A 20146-nucleotide genomic window follows, 5' to 3' on the forward strand; every position below is an offset into this window, starting at 1 on the left:
TAAATTCTTGCAGTGCTTTCAGTATTAATGCTTGTTATTCAGCAAGTCATAATTGCTAGATATACAGGTATAATGTAAATTAAGTTTTTCACCTTCCTGCTCGCAGCAGCCCTTAGCACATAGTGCAGTACTTACACTGGCAAAGTAGATGTGGTGGAGGTAAAAGTTTCCTCTCCTGATTTCATTAAATGTGATACAAGATTAATAGCAGATGATAAGGTTACTTCAGAGTCTGTGGGAAAGCACTGCCTGTGGCTTTACTCTGAACTGTTTTACCTAGCCTCATGTGTAGTACATAAAGTAGTGTACACCTTATGTACCATCAATTTTAATACTTTAAAAAAAAAATTAAAAAAGCATTATTTGTACTGCTAAAAAGGGATGCAATGATAGTGTAGGCTTAAATTTAATGCAAACAGAATCAGGGGCAGTGGTAGACTTCTGAAGTCCTTTCCTGACCTCCAAAGTCATTGGTATACTTTCTTTTGGGGGGGGAAAAAAAAAAAAAAAATTATCTAACAGTATGTCTGTATTTGACATGTTTGTATTTTTCCCTGTTTAGAGTGAAAATCTGTCTACTAATTGATGCAGTTATACAAAAATGTTTTGTGTTATGAAGCTATTACTGGATAGTATCACACGTACACTAGGAGTATTTGGGGAAAAAATGTACTTTTTTGTTTGTATAGCTTCATTCTTTACTTCTTGTAATTTGGCAAAGAAAACAAAACAAAAGTCAGTCTCATAGTCAGGACCTCATATGCCATGTTTCATGCCAGCGGGAAGATGGATGGGCAAGTTATAAAGCCCCGAAATAGGGGTTTATAATGGAGATGCTGGCAGCCCTTTAACTATAGCAGCACAAGCAGTGCAGCAATAAATAATATGCTTCATCCGTAAACAGAAATTTAGGATGCAGTTTGCAGCCTTGACCTTCAGGCTCCAACTGTGTTTAGATCATTAAGATTCCATAAATACTGTAATTTATAGCGTTCTGAAGGAAGAATTTGTGTGCACAGTAAAGTACGTATTCTTCATGAAAAAATGATTGCTTCCTGTATACCCATTTGGACTCATATTCTCAACCTCAATCAAAGTACTTGACAAATTTGCTGAAGTTTAGGCATCATTTTTAGGCTTGTGTTTGTCCTAATTCACAACTCTCTGGATCTATGCTGCTTGGCTGTTCTGGAAGTTGAACAAAAAAAAGTGGATTTTTGCTTTATTACAGGAGGTGGGTTGAAACCTACTTGTGCCTGTCAACTAAAGGGAGCTAATGCATCTTTCTCATATCTTCTTTGTATTTTGTTCTCTCACTGCCATAGCTGTGGTTGCTTCTTGCTGTATATATGTACCATATGTATTCTGTGTTTGTGAAGATTCCTCATTCCCATCAGTGTCATACAGTAATATTTGATGCATTATTCATCTATAACGAGCAATAATATTGTTACGGTTACTAGCATAATTCAAATCATGGATAATTATGTTAAGATGCTCTGACTAAATTTAAGTAACGAGCACTGACATCAGCAGGTTGTTTGGTACAATGTTAGTGTAAATGATTTTCCTTTTCTAGCTGATCTTCATGAAAATTTGACAGTACCGTTACTCTTCCCATGGTATTCCACTTCCATTCAAGAGGGAAGTATACAACTGCAGCTTTTGTCAAAATATTTTAGTCTTATCAACAAATTTTGGCAGAATTAAAAATAATTTTTAAAAATGTGTTGGGGAAGGGTACTTCAGTCATAAATAAGCACAGATTGAAGCAGAGACCTGGGGCAATTTCGTGGCAGTGAAAGCAGCTGTTTTTTCTTCCTCTCTTTCATGAACATCTTTGTCTTTTGTGCATCAGCGAATCAACTCTTACATTCTGAAAGTCTTGAGCCATGTTTTTGCATCTCTCTATGAATACCAAAAGCACTGATGCTAGCTAGCAATACCACAGTAAAAGAATAGCATGGACACGTTTAGCACTGCACAGGAATGTAATCTGCATTGTAGGTAATTTCATGCCACTCCAGTGTTTATTGTGCACTAAAGCAAAACAAACTACTGCAGTTTTTCTGTTTCTTATTCTATGAATTTTAAGTTCCTATGCTTCACTTCCAGTCTTCTAGAAACTCATACCATCGTTACTTTTCTCTTTTATTTATTTGTTTTAATTTTGCCATTGCTTATCTGCAGCTTGGTCCTCCTTTCCTTTCGTTTCCTTCTGCTTATTTGAATTTTCTGACCACTCTCCTTTCTCTCCAGCAGACATTTGATAAAATGTACTTTTTGTACTTAAAAATTCTTACTTTTTTTTACCTTATTCCTTGAAACTCTGCAGTGTTTGTGCACTCAGTTTTTCTCAGTTTAAGTTAGAGATGATGAGTTCAAATATTAAACACAGAAAAAGTTAAACTTACCTTCACAAAGAGTTGCTGCTTTTAACTGACAGCAGCTAGTGGCTGTGGGGTGCAGCAAGGATAGAGGAGGAAAATAAAGTATTTTATTCATAACTTTGGGAAGGATCCTGACCTGCCACTTCCCAGCCCCTGTGATTTAATTGTGATGAAGCTGTGGTCACTGGTGCACTGGGTCAAAAAGAATCCCCCTAATTTCTTCCACTGGGATACCAACTCCTTAACTTTCATCTGGGTGTGGAGTAATGCATTTATCCTAGTATAGATCAGTACTGGTACTGATAGTGCTCTTAAAAATTCCTGCTGAGTTTATGATTTTTCTCATGACTGATATGCTGAATTATGCCCTTTCTTAATGCTGAGAAGGCGGAATGAAGTCAGTATAATGCATACTCAAAACACCTGATCTGAGTGGCAATTTGAATGGTTTCTCCATAAGAAATACACAATGGCCACGAATCAATGACTATATTTGGTGTCTTGTATGTTTACTATTTTATGACCATTTGCTGCATAAAGTAATACTGAATTAGACATCTTCAGAGATATAATTATGATTGACTTTAAGGCTCATGTAAACAGAGAACATGAAAATGTTTTCATTGTACCTGCATAAGCAGCAAACCACTATGATTAGAGATTATATCATGGCTGGAAAACAGCTTTCTAATTTCCCTGATATGAATGGCAGACCTGTGTGTATATACCTTCATTTATAGCTTTGTATTTTCTTCCATTTTTTTCAACTAAATCAATTTTCACACTTCTAGAATTGCACAAGGGTATGTGTGAAATAATAGCTGGAATGTTTCGTAAAAGTAGTATAAAAACAAGCAGAATTTATTGGGGAAGTAGTTCATTTGTAATAGTCCTTCCCAAAGGGTGTTAACTAGGCCACAGCACTTAGAAATTTATTGGTAAGATCTTTAATGGGAAAACCATCTTAATTGTGTTTTTGAAACTGTAAATATTGAGTATATATGCTGTGGAATGTAATAGAAATATAACTGTGGTCATTACTTTAAAGGGTGCTTTATGATATTGTTAACTATTTATCTAATAATAACTCTCACCATAATGACCTTTCTGATTTTGACAGTAGTCTCACAGGCTTTATGGTATGGTTGCTTAAGATGATAAAGCAAGTCAGGATGAGAATGAGAGGTGGAAATCGAGGTCAGTTCAGCTTAATGCCACAAGCATTGGACACTACTTCTTGCAGCTTTGTTTATAAATGCTATTCCTCCATAGGAATCGGATGTTTTACACAGCTTCACAGAAATATCTACAAAGCCTTCAGATCATCAGCTGCAAGCTATTTGGAAATAATTTTATTAATTCACTTCCCTCAAGTTCTTACAAATAGTAGCACATCTGCTTTGAATTTGAGTATTACAGATTCAGACATCCTTAAAAGAAAAAATAGTTTCTTCCAAATTATTCAGCATTTGTTTCCTTCATTTAAAAATCAAGGGTAGCTTAAGTCAAAGAACAACATGCTTATATTTGTTACCAACAGCTGCATTGTTTGAGATTTAGTGAAGTATATCTCCTACCAGTTCTTGCCAGTAAATAATTCCTTAAAGTACAGTTGATACAGTTTAATGCATACCTCACTGTGAGGTATAAACATGTAGGTCCTTGTTCTAAGAAATTACAGAAAAAATATGGAAGGATTTTTTACGTGCATGTGGAGTTGCATATAAAGGATGAATACTCTATGGCAGAACAAGCTAATAGCTTGTGTGGCTTTTTCAGATATTTCTAGACTAACTCAATTTCTGTAAAACCCTAGAGAAAATCATGCCTCATTAATTAAAGGAATACTCTTTAGCTGTGATAAACAATGTCTTGCAACTTATGAAGTACAGTTGCATCCTAATGCTTCTTTATCTTTCCATTTCCATTCTGTGAAGTTGTTCTGTGCTCTGAATTTGTAGAAGTGATTCTTCTACTGACGGATCTTATTTACTCCAACATCAGTAATGAATAACTTAGGGAAACTGAGCAGATTTTCAACAGTGGAAAAACTGAGTGAAAGGTGAAGTTGATGTTCAGCCCTTGCAGTAGGTTATTAGACCACTGAAGGTTCTGACAAAGATCTGAGGCTTGCAGGGTGCAACAGGATGAAATTTAAGCTAGATTGCATTAGGCTTTAGCAATAATTCAGTAAGAGATTGATGTTTTATGACAAGACATTCATTACCTTTAAAAAAGTGTTGCAATCAGAGATAACTGCAGGAAAATAAAAAATAACGTGTCTTGCAACCAGCTATCATTACAGTTTGCCTTATTTTTTTTTTCCTCTGTTTATTTGGCAAGCAATCAATCCAAAGCCTCGAGATGCTGCAAACAGCTGCCAAAATCAGGATTTTTTTTTCAGTGCTGCATGTAATAATCTGACCTCTCAGGAACGGATTCAGACTTGGAATAATTATCTCTTTACAGTCCCATATCCCACCAGGATTTTATTAAATGCATACTGACCAGATCCCCTTTGCCATAATTGCCTCGATTAGTGGCGTCCATACTCCAGTCTCTTAATGCAAGATAAATTTCTATCTGGCAGGGATAGTGTTTCTGGTTTGCTGTTGTTACATGACGATGCCTTTGAAAAGCCTTTCCTTTGATTAGTGTTCAGCTTGATGCTCAGATTACCTATGGTTTATTGGCTGCTGACACTATGAAAGTACGTCTCCTTCTGGCAGCTACTCAGCTTTGAGAGTATATGATTTCAATATATCTTTCTATAAGATATACCTATAAAAAAAATTAAGCCTTATAAATGAGAGCACTAAAAGAAGGTAATTAATGGCCCTTAAGAAAGGATGGGCTGTGTAGCAAACAAAAATTATTGACAAATTACAGATAATGGATCCTTAAATATGACATGCTGAGTTTTTGGAGACTGAGGACAGTGATGGAATACACTGACATTTACTGCTCTGTTGCCTTAAAAGGTTGACTGTCACATCCCCATCTGCTCTGGTCATGTGCATGCTGTAGGGTACTAATAATTTAATAACTTCTTTCTTTCCAAAATTTCAAACTTTAACTCATTGATAAGCATGTACGTGTAAGTACCTGAATAACTCAACATACATGTTGTACATCACCTACATGCAAACTTTATTGTAAGCTGAACAATCCTTTTTCACATTGAGATTGATGTTGTAAGCTGGTTTAGTCTTTACTGGCCAATTGTTCTAATATAATTTCCAAATTATTTTGAGTTGTTTTAAAGTCATTATATTATTTAGTGTTATCATTCAAGAATTTTTCAAATTCATTTTGGTTTAGTAAAGGTGACATTACGTCCGTATTTGTGACAACATAAGGTGGCATTTAACTGTACCAGCATTATTTCAATCAGTAATGTATGTTCCTAGGCCTGCAAAGGTCTCATATAAGTTAGTAGATAAGGTTCATTGAGAATCCATTTTATAAGTTTCTTTGCTTTAGTTTACTGGGGCTGATTCACTTGTACGGAGACATTTTACCTCTTTAAATGCCCTAAAGTTATTAATAAGGTTTTCTACTTCAGTGTTATGCTTTTCAGGTCACTGTGATGTGTCATTGAAACAAGCCCATTAAGATGAGTGATGTCTGTTGTAATTTTGTTAGTGTCATCAGTAAGATACTGCACTTTTCTGTTTTCTCATTCTGTGTGGATCAGGCTGACTGAGAATTACGTGTATGGGATCAAAAGAGTTGAAGATGAAGGTAGATAATTAAGCAAATAGGCTAAAGGCTGGTATCATTGTTTTAGAGGTGTAGGCTACAAAACCAATTTGTATTAAAGAATGTTTAAGTAATTGCACAGTATAAATTAAAGTGTCTTGGGATCGTTATGCATGTTGTGGTCACACAACACCTGCCAAAGTAGTGGCTGAGTTTTAGTTTTTATGTAATTTTTTTAATGAAAACACTTTTTTGGCTTCTAAAGGCATGGAAGTAATAAACCAGACTACCGTTTTTGGTTTTTTTTTTATCCCGTTTGATGAAGTCTGCACAGAGATAAGAATTAGAATTATAGAAATTGATTCTCACGTATGTGTGTAAAGGCAGAAATCATTTTATACAACAATAAGGGCAATTTAGCTGTCAAGAAAATATAAGTAATTGGAAAATATGAGACCCTATTGATAGTCTCTAGTAGAAAATCTGAGAAAGACAGGTATTGTGTAATGCTACTTATTATTATAAAGTATTTAAACAAAAAATAGGTTATGTCATGCTAAGCAATCTGCTATTCTTAGGTCATATTACTGTTGCAACGGTTAAGACATTCTTTTAAACTATGGTAACAGACTGCTTGTCTCATTCATTCATCAAATTACTTTGTTTTTCTCGTTGGATGCTGATTTGCACTGCAATCAGGTGAGATGGGTTGGGAAAGTTTGCCTTTTACCACCTGACATTGGAATCCCAGCAGTAGAATTAAACTGTATCAACATCCTTTAATTTCAACGTGAATCATCTTTTTTTTTTACTTATGTGCCTTGTTTACAGCACATTTGAAGATATGAAAATAAAAGACCAGTTTCCATTCACCTCAGATATTTTCTTAGCAGTCCCCAAAGTTCCAGCCTTCAAATCATTCTTTTTAGAGTGTGACTCCTAGAAGACTAAATGTTATTCTGCTGGTGGTTTGTTGGCCTATGATGTTTTTAATAGTTGACATTACAGCCTACAAAGGAATAGAGAGATATAGATCAAGATGCCAGTGTTGTAAGCATTTGGAGCAGAGTCCTATATGAAACTCTCCCATCTACCAGCCACCAGCTAGGACTGTCTGAAACCTCCTGAGAGTAGAAAGTAATGTAAATAAAGATTGTCTCTACCATTGCCACTGCTGTTCAAGGGCATTGAGGGGTTGTGAACAGGCTTCTGTCTGTCTGTGAACTGTGGATATGACAGAGGAGAGTTCTTCAAAAACCTGATTCTGCATGCACTGATCTCAGCAGGAGTCCCTGAATTGATTTCAGAGGGAGCAAAATCAATCCCCACTTTGAAAACTACAGTATTTTCCACAGCACAGCCTATCCTTAAAAACCAACCAAGAATATTTCTAGTTCTCAGCATACACAGTTTTCGTTTACTATATCACAGAGAAGCTTTAAGGACAATCCATGATATAACTTCAGTCTTTGAAAAACATTGCCTTTTACTCAAAGCACCTTTTCAGTTCGAAAAACATGGCAGAAGATTGTAGCTGTTCTGTGGTGTCATCGCCATTCTTCCTTGCAGGCTGGCAATTGAATGACTTAGAAGATGCAGTTTTGTGGTCATCTGTCTTGTAGGTGGTTAGCAGTTTTATTACTAATTTGTTGTTACCATTGGACCTGTCCTGTCATGCAATTAGGTTACTAATGGATTATCTAAATTGTCCTGATTTATTTCTGGTTTCATTCAGAAAAACAACTTCTCTGCTGCCCTGAACCCCTGCCTTGTGGTTAAGGATAAGGTGATGAGGCACCAGAGCACTTGTAGCTTTTCCGTTTCAAATTTCACTCACTTCTGTTTACAATCAAAGGAGCCCCTGGGTGGAGATTTATTATATTTACATGTTCCTTTAATTAGGATAATGATCACACCTGCTTTCAGATGATATTTATAGCCTGTTTCAAAGGATCTCATTGAATAGCTTTGTATAATGAGCCTTCAGCACATCATACAGGTAATCTTCCAGGGATTTGGGCATCACCTTTGCATGTATCTTCAAATGAACCATGTCTTGCAGATATTATTATAGGGAAAAAAAAAAAAAACCAAACAGATTTTGTCTTGTAGGATTTACCTGTGTATCCCACTTATTTCTTTCTTCAAGTATGTGACATTAAAAATGGATTGTTCTTGTTGTGTTGTCCACAAAGGATGAACTAAGGGTGCTGCTAGAGACAACGAGAGTTTAACCAATTTTTTCAGTACAGCTGCAATTTCACCTCTGAAATATGAAATAAATAATAGGAGCAGATAGGAAGTTCCATGCCTACAATCAAAAGTAATGACTAAACTTATTTTTAGAGAAGACTAAGTGGAGTCCAGCTGAGACATGAAATTCTTTGTGAAGGTTGTGATGGGCATAAGCTCAAGATATTGATGGAATTTTCAAAGGCCAAAGAGGAATTTGAGATTTCTTTCACAGATTTTGTGAATGTTTCATCGTATTTACACGTAAATCAATGGACAGCTGCAGTTTACAAAGCCTAATAAATATGCAATTGTCTTTCAGTCTGCCATGGGTCAGGTTTAGTGTGCGCAGCATGTACCGTCTGTAACTTGTGACTGATACTTGCAGGGATTCTTGATGTTTTCTGGCAATTGTTTTGAGCAAAAAGTTTATCATTCTCCATTGTTCTCTTTTAGAAATATTCTTTACAGGCTAGATGAAAGAACAAGCCAGTTCTCAGTACTGCTAGAGGCACTGGAGCACTGCAAACTACATCAGTCAAATGAGACCATTCAAGCAGCCTTGTCAGAGGTGCTGAACAGCATCAGTTCAGCTCAGGTTTACTTCAAAGCAGGACTTGATGTTTTTGAGACTACCTTAGCTGGAAAGAAATAAGAGAATTGTCTGCATTCCAAGACATTTGTTTACAACTCACTAAACAAAAGTTCGACTTGGACCAGAACTTCTCTGAGGATAAAACCTTTCTCAACTTTTCTTTCAGTTGGCGCTTAAATGTAATGCAATGTGTGTTTTTATAAACAGAAGAGAGTCTTTTGCACTGTTTACAGTGTATCTCAACTGTCTGTTTCTGAATGTATAAAACAAGGGGAGGAAATAACAGTGATTTTTGGAAGGATGTCTGCTGTATTTTTATATGTAAAGTATATTTTTATGAGCTCAATCTCGCAAAGTACCACGCATGTCCTGTGATACACTGAAGACCTGGTTCTGAGACACCCCAGAAGAATGCCCAGGTGAGCTTTCCATGCCTATTCTGTCAGAGGAATGACTTAAGTGTACTGTTGCGTTTCTTAACTTCCCCAGCAAACTCAGCAACTTCTTTACTCCTTTTAGAGTAAGTAATTGAAGGATGTGGCATTTCCTGATGTATGCAGCGTGGAAGTTAATCTGGAAATGCTCCAAACTTGCTTATCAGTGCAATCCAACATCTTTGCTCCTGTGGAACAATAAATACCTCAATTCTGAGAATATAGATAAACTTTGATTATCCCATCTCTGAATGAAACAGAATTGTTTTCTCTACTAATTCTCAGAGAGAGAATTTATGTAATGATTTCAAGCAATTTGAAAAGCTTGCATCATTAGTTAAATATACGCAGAAATATTTTGAATCTTTATATTCAATAAAAGAGCTGCTTAGTCCAAGGTCTACAGGCCTTGTAAGCTTTATTTTGCTCATCAAGGTCTCCCTAAATTTTTAGGGAACAGTAAATGAAAATAAGAGCTCGAACTTCTGGGAACATTTTAGATCTTCCACCACTTGGCCATTTTTGCTATTCCAGTACTGACCAGTACTGACCAGCATATATAGGACCTGGATTGTTGTCAGAAAGAAAAAAAAAAAAAATCATTCTCTGCCACAGAACCGGGAATACACCTCTGAAGTCAAGCAGATGCTGTAATCTGTTCAAACTGTTAGCTCTGAATGAAAGCATGAGGGGGTTCAGTGTCCCAAACCTCCAAGGGGATAACATTCCCTTAAGTATTGCAAGTCTTAATATATAAACACTTCAGGTTGTTAAACCCTATTGGGTTTAGAATTTTACAATTTCAAATGATTCTGGGAAGAGCTTAAAAATTGTAACTTTCTATAGATTCTTAGAATTAAAGTATAATTTATTTGTTGGAAACATTAAATGTATTGTTACCCAATTTGCCATGGAAACATTAGAAAAACATTTCAAGTATCTATGTGAATGTAAAGAAACGCCTTCAGGAAAATTTCAAAGTGCACTATTTGATGAAAGTATGAAAGCTTATGATAATGACGCATTTATAGTGTATGTTCACATAGTGAAAAGTGAGAGTTGTTTACAGAAACACTGTTTCTGTTTTCCCAAAGATGTTGGCAAATGGGCCTCTGTTAGCAGCATCCTAGTGTAGGGTACGTACACTTCTGTAGTTTCTACATTTCTTTGCAAGTTGTTGAAGTGTGGGCAAAAGCATACCTGGCTGAGCAGAGGTGGGGCTCTGCAGCTGTACAGCCACAACTGGAGTGAGAGCATTTTCAGCAACACTTAGTGTGCATGAACTTAGGTATTATATCCTTGTTTTACTTGGCATAAGCAAGATAAGCAAGAGTTTATGATTATTCTTTTGCTAATATGTTTACTGCAAAGATAGTTTGACTTCTGAAGAGCAACGTTTATTATGATGTTCCAAGTCTTGTCTATCCTTTTGTTCAGAAATGTTAATTACAGCAATACTTGAATGGTTGGAGTAGCTACATCTGACTTGCACGTTTATTACATGCGCCAAAATTGAACTTTGTTTTCTAATAGAGGCAACTCTTCTAACAGTGTGTTTAGTAACATGTTCTTTACAGTGGTGACTCATTATGGTGGTCATCTGTGGTCTTAAATGATACAGAGCCAAGTGCCATTAAGAGACCAAAAATGGAGATTATCACTTCCTTTAACTCTGCCAGGTGAATTTAATAACTGCTTCCTGTATAGCCCAACAAGACTTCCTCTAGTGTAGCCTGAAGTGTACTCATGCAAAATCAGTGAAATCTTTTGGGAAGAGTATCTCTCATGTATGATTTCTCAACCATGTAATTCTTCACTAAAACATTTATTTTGTTTTCTCACTAACGTCCTTCTAGAACAACTTTAAAAATAGCAGACTTCAATGTGCTCCACCACAAGAGCCATTACTACTATAAGTACCTGTCCCTTCTAGAGACAATCACATATTCTTGTTATAGAGATGAATCAGGTGAACTACTCAAGGACTGAAATGCATTGATGTCAGTGCAATCTCACACTTCTAGATCTCGAGGCTTTTATTTCAAATGTTCAGATTGTATGCAAGTGAGTGCTGAGTGATAATATTTGCATCAATATAATTTTGAAATAGGTATTTTTGAGCCATATTCTCCCACTGATTTTTAAATCCTGCTTTTTTACTTCAAAGCAGTTATTGCAAGCTAAGGTCCTAAATATCTGGATTATTTCTAACAGTTTTCCTGCTGTGGAATATCAGTTAAGAGAAGATTTTAGTGAATCATAGTTGCTTACCCAGACTGAATTCACTCCTGTATTGTTTTGAAATGAACTGAATGCTTTTGAAGTTTGCAGAATGCTTGCAAATTGCATAAACGATAGTAAAATCTGTTACCTTTCCAGAAGTATCAACTGCTGGAGACAGTGTAACAAATGCAGTGATTGCTGAGTAATCTATACTCATAATCTCAGAGACCAGAAAATCCTTGCAATTTGCAACATTTGTGTGTTAAGATAGTTGATAATAAAAGTCTAATAAGATTTTATTAGTGCATATTTTAGAGAGTACATAAAGAAACTAAAGTGTAATCAACTCAGATGAATAGTAAGTACATGGGAGCTGAATTTTGAGTACTAACTTTAAAAAAGGCAGTGAATTGCTTTTATCATCCAGAAAAAAACTAGTCTGTTTTGATATACACGTCTGTGCAGATATGCAAACAGACAAATATACAAATACGTTGTATCTTGAAAACATGGTAGAAATACTAATTTACTTGCAATGATTTGATGCATCTGCATAAACACCAATGTAAATAATAACTGCATGCAAAAAGTAGCTTGCACTGCTTCACTTACCTTTTAGAAAGTATTTCAGTCGGGAGGTGTAAAAGGGTGCTCTTAGCTGACCTCAGTTCCTGAAGCAGTGGATAGGGAACGGCTCAACCTCCCAGATATCACAGAAGGGACCTCTGAAGGTCATCTGGTCTATATCTAGTCCCTTTTTCATGCAGGGTCACCTAGAGCTGCTTTCTCAGGAAGGGGCTATGTCCAGTACTCTTGGGAATATCTCCAAGTATGGAGATTCTACCACTTTTCTGGACAATGGGTTCCAGTGCACGGTCACCCTCATAATAAGAAAATATTCTTAAAAAATTCTTCCATAGTTACAGTTTCTCCAAATCTCTCTCTGTATTTCTTAGTTGTTAAATTGTTAATAAGTTAATTAAACTTACATTCAAAGAATAACCATCATTTCAGTCAACTCTTGGCAAAGGAAAGCATATGAAGAAAGTATATAAGGAAGGTATATAAGGAAATTTGTACTTCAAGACATAAGGATTATTTTGGAGTTGTAGAGACTAGTTTTTTTGTTCTCTGACATCTTCACAGAGCCTGGTTCCCAGTCGCAGGGTTTCTGTACACATTAAGAGACTCGCTGAGAACAAAAGATGCATTAGAAAATGCAGGGAGAAAATGCAGAGAGCACATGGGCAGCTATATTCTGTGAACGTATCTACGTTACCCAGACTTCGGGAGCTCAGTGCAATTCTGTATTTTGTGTTATGTAGAATGACAGGCAAGGTAATTGCATGGGTCATTCTAGCTTTAAAAGCTATTAAATGCAACAAATGCAGTTAAGTCTGGGCCTACGTTTTCAAGGGAACAGTTAAAATGTTTCTCAAAAGCCTTATGTGGTAAGCTGTTATCTGTGTTACCCAGAGAGGGATATCTCTGACAAACGTTGTGAACTCCATCTCAGGAACAAGTATAGAGTGGAAGGTGTTCATTCCCTTTGGCTCTCCGGCATTTTATTGGTATTCCTTCATTTTGAGAAAGGTGAGTGATAGGAAACAAATATCATTTTAAGATGTGGGAGACGCAAATTTTGAGTGCAGTTAGCCTTATAAAGCATTGCAAATGTTCAGAACATAGGAAACTGTCTTCTGATGGAGCTCTGAGTCCATAAAACATGGGATGGAGATTCTAGTATGGCAAGTAAAGGTCTCAGAAATAGAGAATAAATAACTAGTTACTGTCTATTAAAGGTTGTATTTATGGTAAAAATGGCTTGCCTGTCAGTACAGATATGGGATTGCATGTCAGTCATTTCAGTTTTCCTGTTATGTCAGATCCCCGATTTTTTTTTGCTGACTTTCCTTCTATCAGTGAGGTATTTGTCCCTGTGCACTTTGTCTCACCACATCTAGACCTGGCTCTGTGTTTGAATCAGTTTAGCTTCTTTGCCCATTGTGCTTGAGTTCAGTGGAAAGTTACAAAGGGTTGTAGAAGATTTGCTCACCTGGTTTGGTAAGTTTTGATTCTAATTCCTAGTACAGCTTACTGTACTGAAAATGCTGGAAAGCCAAAAGTCCTGGTCAAACCCAAATGGATAAATATAAAGAAATATCATCTGTTAAATTCAAAGTAGTGTCTATTGAGTATGCACAAACTGCAAGTTTTCAGTTGTAACTTTTTGAATGGAAATAGACCAAAAAAAAATTAGCTTCTGGATCATTTCTGCAGGAAATTTCCTCATAAGTACCAGTGTAGGCAGAAAGTAATCTTGAAAGTTTTGATGTAAATTTTTTAAAGCTGAATGAATATTAAAAAATGGTAGAGAAACTTAACCAGAGGTGGTACTAGCTGCTGGCAAAATCAAACGAGTAGTATGACAGCATGTGATTTTTTTTCTGGCCATGTACACGCCACCTTTCATTAAATAATGGCTGCATACAAAAGGGGTATGTATAAATATATGAGAAAGAAAAGATGGTTAGAGAAGAAGCAAAAGTTGGCTCCTGTATTTCAGTATTTTAAATGATAATGGATGGCAAAGACTCAAGCCATATGCATAAAAACGTACTTGAATTTGGACACTTGAACCAAGGAAGTGCCTAGAAATACTGAAGTGAAGACTCATGGAGGAAGCAGATCAGTAACAAATTATTTACGAGTGTCCGCATTGGACTGTATATTTCCTAAAACAATGGTGCTATGAGACCCAACGTTGTTTTTTCTTAGTTTTAATCCCATTGTCCCTCGTTGTGTCTACACACTCATCGTAAGTGGAGAATATGTACACTTGTAGATTGAGATTCATTGGAAGTTTGTTTCCATTTAGTCATACTGGTCTGTTTCTTTCAGCGGGACTGACTTTACCATGAGCACTTATTAGGATACGGTTCTTTGTGAGTAAGGTCAGCAGGATTTGGCTACTGTCTGTGGAATTTCCCCAAAGTTTTAATAACAGAATGTTGTTTTTAGTCTGTTCTGTTTAAATCTCTCAGTGTAGATTACTACATTAAGGAGAATCTGGGGAGTCTCTTGGTAAATTAAAATAAACCCACAGGGCAATATATAAATGTGTACATGCAAGTGATGTATTATAATTTAGCGTTAACTGAATAGTTATAAATGTCAGTGTGGATTAATGTACACATTCTCATATGAGCTTCACAGATTGGAATTAATACAAGGGCTTACAGTGAGAAATTTAATCAGACTATGGGTGTGGAACAACTTTTGCTACGAAAATGCAGATAGATAGTTACTCGTCAGCCTAATCCATTTTGTTAAAAAAGATTATTTGGTTTTGTTTAAGCTACTTATCTCTGATTTATTTTCCAAGAACCCTTTGAAAATGAAGTCTTGCTCTTTGTTTTTCTTCTAAATGCCTGCTGTCTCTGGTGTTTATGGAAAGCTTACCATGTCTTAAGACAATGCAAGGTCTTCCTGTCTGATCACTCATGGATTATTTGATGCAATTAGAAGTGGTATTTTAAAGCACAGATCTTGAAAGAAAGTCATTTACTGAGCTGTGAATTTATATGATACAACATGCTTGGGTGGCTGCTATTGCCACATGGCGTTGGAAGTAGGCAATGTTAGGCTTTCAGGCACTAAAGAGAACAAATATGGTTGTGTGATAATATTGAATTGACCTGCTAATTTTCCCTCATTTGAAATTGTTCTAGTTGGAACACACTGGTGATACGGCACTGTAACACTCAGTTCTCTTAGCACCAGCTACTTAATACTTATTACAGGTGTAACTTACTACAGGTGTTGTCTGAGCTATCAGGGTGCTCCCACAGTTTATAATAGAATCCTTGTATCCCCAGTCAGCTTTTATATGTAGTACAGTCCTGGTACTGATCTGAATGATTCTGAAGTAGGATGGATGAGTCTGGCCAAGGTCAGGATGCCGTACCCCAGTGTCCTTAAAAAGTTCAATAAGATACTCTGCAAGTACTTCCAGGATTTTTCGAGTTTCCGGTCTGTGTACAGAAGATTCTGAAGAAACGTAGTGGAACACTGTTGTTTTTTTCATGTAATCTTATTTCCTGTTCTCAACAGCTGAAACGTCTTGTAATCAATGAATGCACTAGAGGAGAAGTAAGGAGGTACTTAATATTTTATACTTAAAGCAGATAAGATGAATACAAATTCTCTTTGCTTTCCATTTGCAGTTTATGCAAGCCAATGTGTAGCATACCCTTATCACATATATTATGATTTGGTATTCTGAAACAAATGGAAAATAAATATAATTTCATATCCAGCGGATATATAATGAATATATAATGAATTCAAGCAACACTTCATGTGGAAGTGTGTTAACTATTTGTATGCAGTAAGATACATGTTAGTAAAGATATTTTGAACAGATAGTCTGGAGGGTTTTAGTACAGGTCTACCAAGTAATATTCTTCTGCCTAAGGCCAGATATTAGCATTGCATTCATCCCTAGTTGTGTTTGCTCATTGCTGTACCTTTGAGGATTAATGCTCAAATGCTCTTATCAGTGATCGTGTTAGTCTCAGTATGAACTATTATTTTTATGTCGCATAACACCTTACAGATTTTAACTAATCAGACGGAATATGGAAGCATTTCTGCCTTTTGTATTCAAAGGAGCTGCTGTCAACTTGTGTTATCTTTGACACAGCATGTGGGATGCCTGAATGATGACTTCATTCCATCTACAATCCAAATTTTCATGTAGTAAAATCACAGTACCACAACTGATAGCTAGTCAATTCAGAATATTAAGTAACTAGGTTTTTTGAACAACAGTAATATAATCTTGATGCAGTGATTCCTGGAAACCAATAAATATCATATTATGCGGAAATGTGCAATGAAAGGTGATTTGTATAATGCATTATAAAATGTCAAGTCTGAATAAAACAGTGTATTTGCAACATTAATTTGCTTAGTATGTACTGTACATTTATAGCATAGCATAAGGAAAAGGTAACGTTAACTATTAATGTAAGTAGATTGTATGTACTTTGATTAAGAAGTACATTTTACTTATTTGTGCTATGAATATGATTTTTGCAGTCTGTGACAGTGTTTGTACAGAAGGCACTGTGGGCTGGAATTCAATAATAGACATTTTTTGAAAGTGGTTGTGAATTAGACTTTTTTATTCATAGTTTTAGTTAGAAATTGAACTGGAATATGAAGATTTGTATAGTGTACATTGCACTGAATGATTTGGAATTATATTCATTTGCTTTTCTGTTGCTTTTGCTTTCTTTTTTTTTAATTCGTTCTGCCAGTGAGCTGTAACATATACCTCTCAAGCTGCTGATTTGGTAACATGGATCCCAGGGCATTAAAGTGTAATAGAAACTTGGAAGAAGGAGAAGCGTACGGAAGAAAAATATAGCTAGACAGAACCTCAGAAACTGGGATCTGACAGGTAAACTTGGAATTATACGCTTTTTAGATGTTGGTAGATAGCTAGCCCTGATATTCTGATAATTGGTCTTTCAAGTGTAAAGAAATCGGCCCTGTATGTCTCTGAGAATCACAATTCTCAAAAATAGATACTTTGGATCAAACTCCCAAGCATTCAGCATGAGACATACAAAAACCAAACACATGGGAAGAAAGCAGAAAACAACTTTGAATGCTATTTGAAGAAAGAGACCAATTAGTTCAGAAAATCTTGATGAAATATCAAGATTATATGAAATTCAGATGATCAGTTTTTTCCTGTAGATCAGAGGTCCTGAAGTCATTAAGTAGACACCTTGTGAAAATAAGAATTCCATGCTTTGCTAAGAGTACATAGGTTGCTTTGAAAGTAATGCCTCCTGTTTGTTTCCGAGGAAGCAGCAACCAATAAGAGAGAGCACAAAAACTATTTCTCTGAGCAAATTCTCAGCTACAAAATGTTATTTTTCAGCATAGTCACCACCATTTTTACCAGCAGTAAACAAGAGCCTGCATGCTGCACTTGTAAAAATCTGCTCCAGCAGAGGTGACCTGCTGTCATCACTGCTGAAATGCACCACTCACCTCCCACTGTTTCATCTCCATAAATGTTCAGCAAGTGTCAGTGAATGGCAACGGGTGCCATTTTTCTCACATGGAGTAATTCAGTGTCACACCTTTGCTTTATACACACTTTCATGTCAGACGCTGTTTTGTCAGTCTGCCCCTCTGCTGCCATCTGCCTCACAGCAACAAAATGGAGTGGAATATTCTTGGGAATATTCAACATTTGCTGTCATACCACCAACTCTTGACATCATGAGTCAAAAAAATAAAATAGGAGGCATGACTTTCAGAGCAGCCCTTCCATAAAGGAGAACTTTAAGTCTTTACTAATGAAGCACTTGAGAGGTATAATGTAATAGTGTCATTGTAAAATGAATGTGCATTTTCATATTTTATTTCAGTTTTGTATAGTTTTGGTTGTTGGTTGTTTTTTTTTTCTTATTTTTTTTTTTCCTATTTTTTAATTGCTATTTTGTTCACCCGATTAAAAATAAAATTGATACCTTTTGGGTGTTCTTAATAATGGCTAGAATGTAAATCTGGTTTGGTACGTTAGTTCTGTACATACTGTGGCTCTGACTACAATATCTCATGGAATGTCAAGGACTAATTTGTGAAACATTCACAATATGTTTTCTTTAAGCCATGTAAACGTGCCATGAAAATAAAAGTAAGCTGTACATCAACTTGTGTAAGAATCTGATTTTCCATTCCTACTGATAGATCTGAGCAAGTCAGTATCACTGAAAAACATAATTAAAGTCAAATATCCTTTGCTTTAGTATCAGAATCCTCTGTGGCCTTGCCCAGGAGACTTAAACCTTATTTTCCCTTATCATGTATCTATTGGAACAATAAAATTATTTGTATATAGGTGTGTGTATATATATATACATATATATATACACATGTTATTTACATGTATATATACTTTTAATGTGTTACAATAGCTCTGAGTAGCCAAGCTTTGTACAGAATGCATTTGTCTGAAAGAATGGAAATATAAAAACACCTTCTCCACTTTTTCCTTTAACCTTCAGCTGGCTATATAGCATCTTTAGCATTTGTTATTCCTTCTCAACTAGTAGCATAGAGATCCACATTAGAATGGAGTCCATGTGTAATTATGAAGGCATTTGCATTTTATATGTAGTACTAGATATAGTAACCATGCAAATGAAGTGATGAGTAATTTGACACTGTCACAGTTTAATGTTTGTGTGCTATCTTATGAGTAGGATGGAAGCAGAAACAATGAATCCAGCACAGTCCTGATGAAAGTCCTCAGAGCGACAAAAATAGGCACTGGGAAAGGCAGCTGCTGCGATGAGGATTTTGCTGTAACAGAAAGCAAAAGGTGCAGGTCTGATTCTTGCTCGAAAAACTGATCCTGTTTAACCAGCCCTGAAGCTGTTCTGAATGTGACCAGTGAGAATGGATCGCCCCACGCTGATCAGTTTATAGTGGGAAGGTCAAGGTATGAGACAAGGGAAGATAGACTAAAATAAGTTACAGTAGCAAATCTCTTTGAAAGAGAAAGCAGGCCTGTGAAAGCTAACCTTCTATCTTTCATCAGCAGGAAATGGCACCGGGAGAAGAATCAATTTTGAGATACTTAGTAACAGCAGCTTTCTCCCAGAAACCCCCCTTTCTCCCTAGCAGGCAAGAAGGAGAGTGAGTGGTCCAAGGGCTAGATAAGGTAAGCTAGATCTAAATAAGTGAGTTTAAAAAGCATTAAGGTTTTTGTTGTGTCACCAAAGCAGATAGTTCTCTCAGCAAAGTGACCTTGAAGAGTCACTGACCTTGCTTCAGCCTCTTCCTGCTTATAATCTTCTGAGCTGAAGAAGCTCTGGGCTGCGTCTCAAGTACTGTGAACCAGGACCAGTCCTGTGAGACTGCCAGCATACATCAAATGAAGATCTCATCCACTTGTTTGAGGCTGAGCTACAAATGGGAGAAGCACTCTCTGACACTGCTTGACAGTCTCATTTCACAAAAAATCTAGTAAGGTTTTCTAGTCAATGTCTTGAATTTGTCTTCAGTGTATTTCAGCTGAGGTCAGTGATATGCCAGAGATGAATTATCCCATTGGGTAAGGGTTGCTTTTACTGCACAAAAGAGAGCACATATCAGAACTAACACCATGCCAATATTTACCTCCCCTTAATGTCAGTGTCATTTGTTTATAGTGGCTAATGTACTTACAGATTTGACTTCTCCCTTGAACAAAAAGTTACCTGCCACCCCGAAAGCATAAGCTGCTTTCATACTGTATAATTCAAACCAGAATGCCAGGTAGTGGCATTCTGTATCCCTTAGCCTTGACTTGAGAAGGTGAGATAAGAACTCTGTCATTGTCTCTTCTACGGGAAGAAGGGAAAGTGTGATTTCTATGAAAATTGTAGTTAGAGATGTACTTCAACAGCTGAAAATATAGAAAGATAAAATATAAAGCTTAAAACAGCATGCATTCACATAGCTTTTGATCACGCAGTTTAGAATGAAAGTTGTAGAATGAT

At 36.2% G+C, this 20146-nt stretch overlaps 1 protein-coding gene across 12 annotated transcripts in view; it reads left to right on the top strand.

Moving 5' to 3' along the window:
* NAALADL2 (N-acetylated alpha-linked acidic dipeptidase like 2) overlaps positions 1 to 20146 on the top strand; it is a 387619-nt gene that overhangs the window by 362323 nt on the left and 5150 nt on the right. For 10 of the 12 annotated variants that reach the window (XM_042820506.1, XM_042820505.1, XM_042820504.1 and 7 more), the window contains one exon: positions 8781 to 17571. In XM_042820506.1, the coding sequence (XP_042676440.1) occupies positions 8781 to 8979 (199 nt within the window). In that variant the 3' untranslated portion in view covers positions 8980 to 17571. Of the gene's footprint in view, positions 1 to 8780; positions 17572 to 18865; positions 19105 to 19206; positions 19327 to 20146 lie in introns of those variants that run through there. The other 2 variants (XR_006169131.1, XR_006169130.1) reach the window with 1 other exon arrangement.

The sequence above is a fragment of the Centrocercus urophasianus genome, unplaced genomic scaffold (assembly GCF_019232065.1).
Source record: "Centrocercus urophasianus isolate 14NV4802_14NV808 unplaced genomic scaffold, USGS_Curo_1.0 seq_19, whole genome shotgun sequence".
NCBI classification, from domain to species: Eukaryota; Metazoa; Chordata; class Aves; order Galliformes; family Phasianidae; genus Centrocercus; species Centrocercus urophasianus.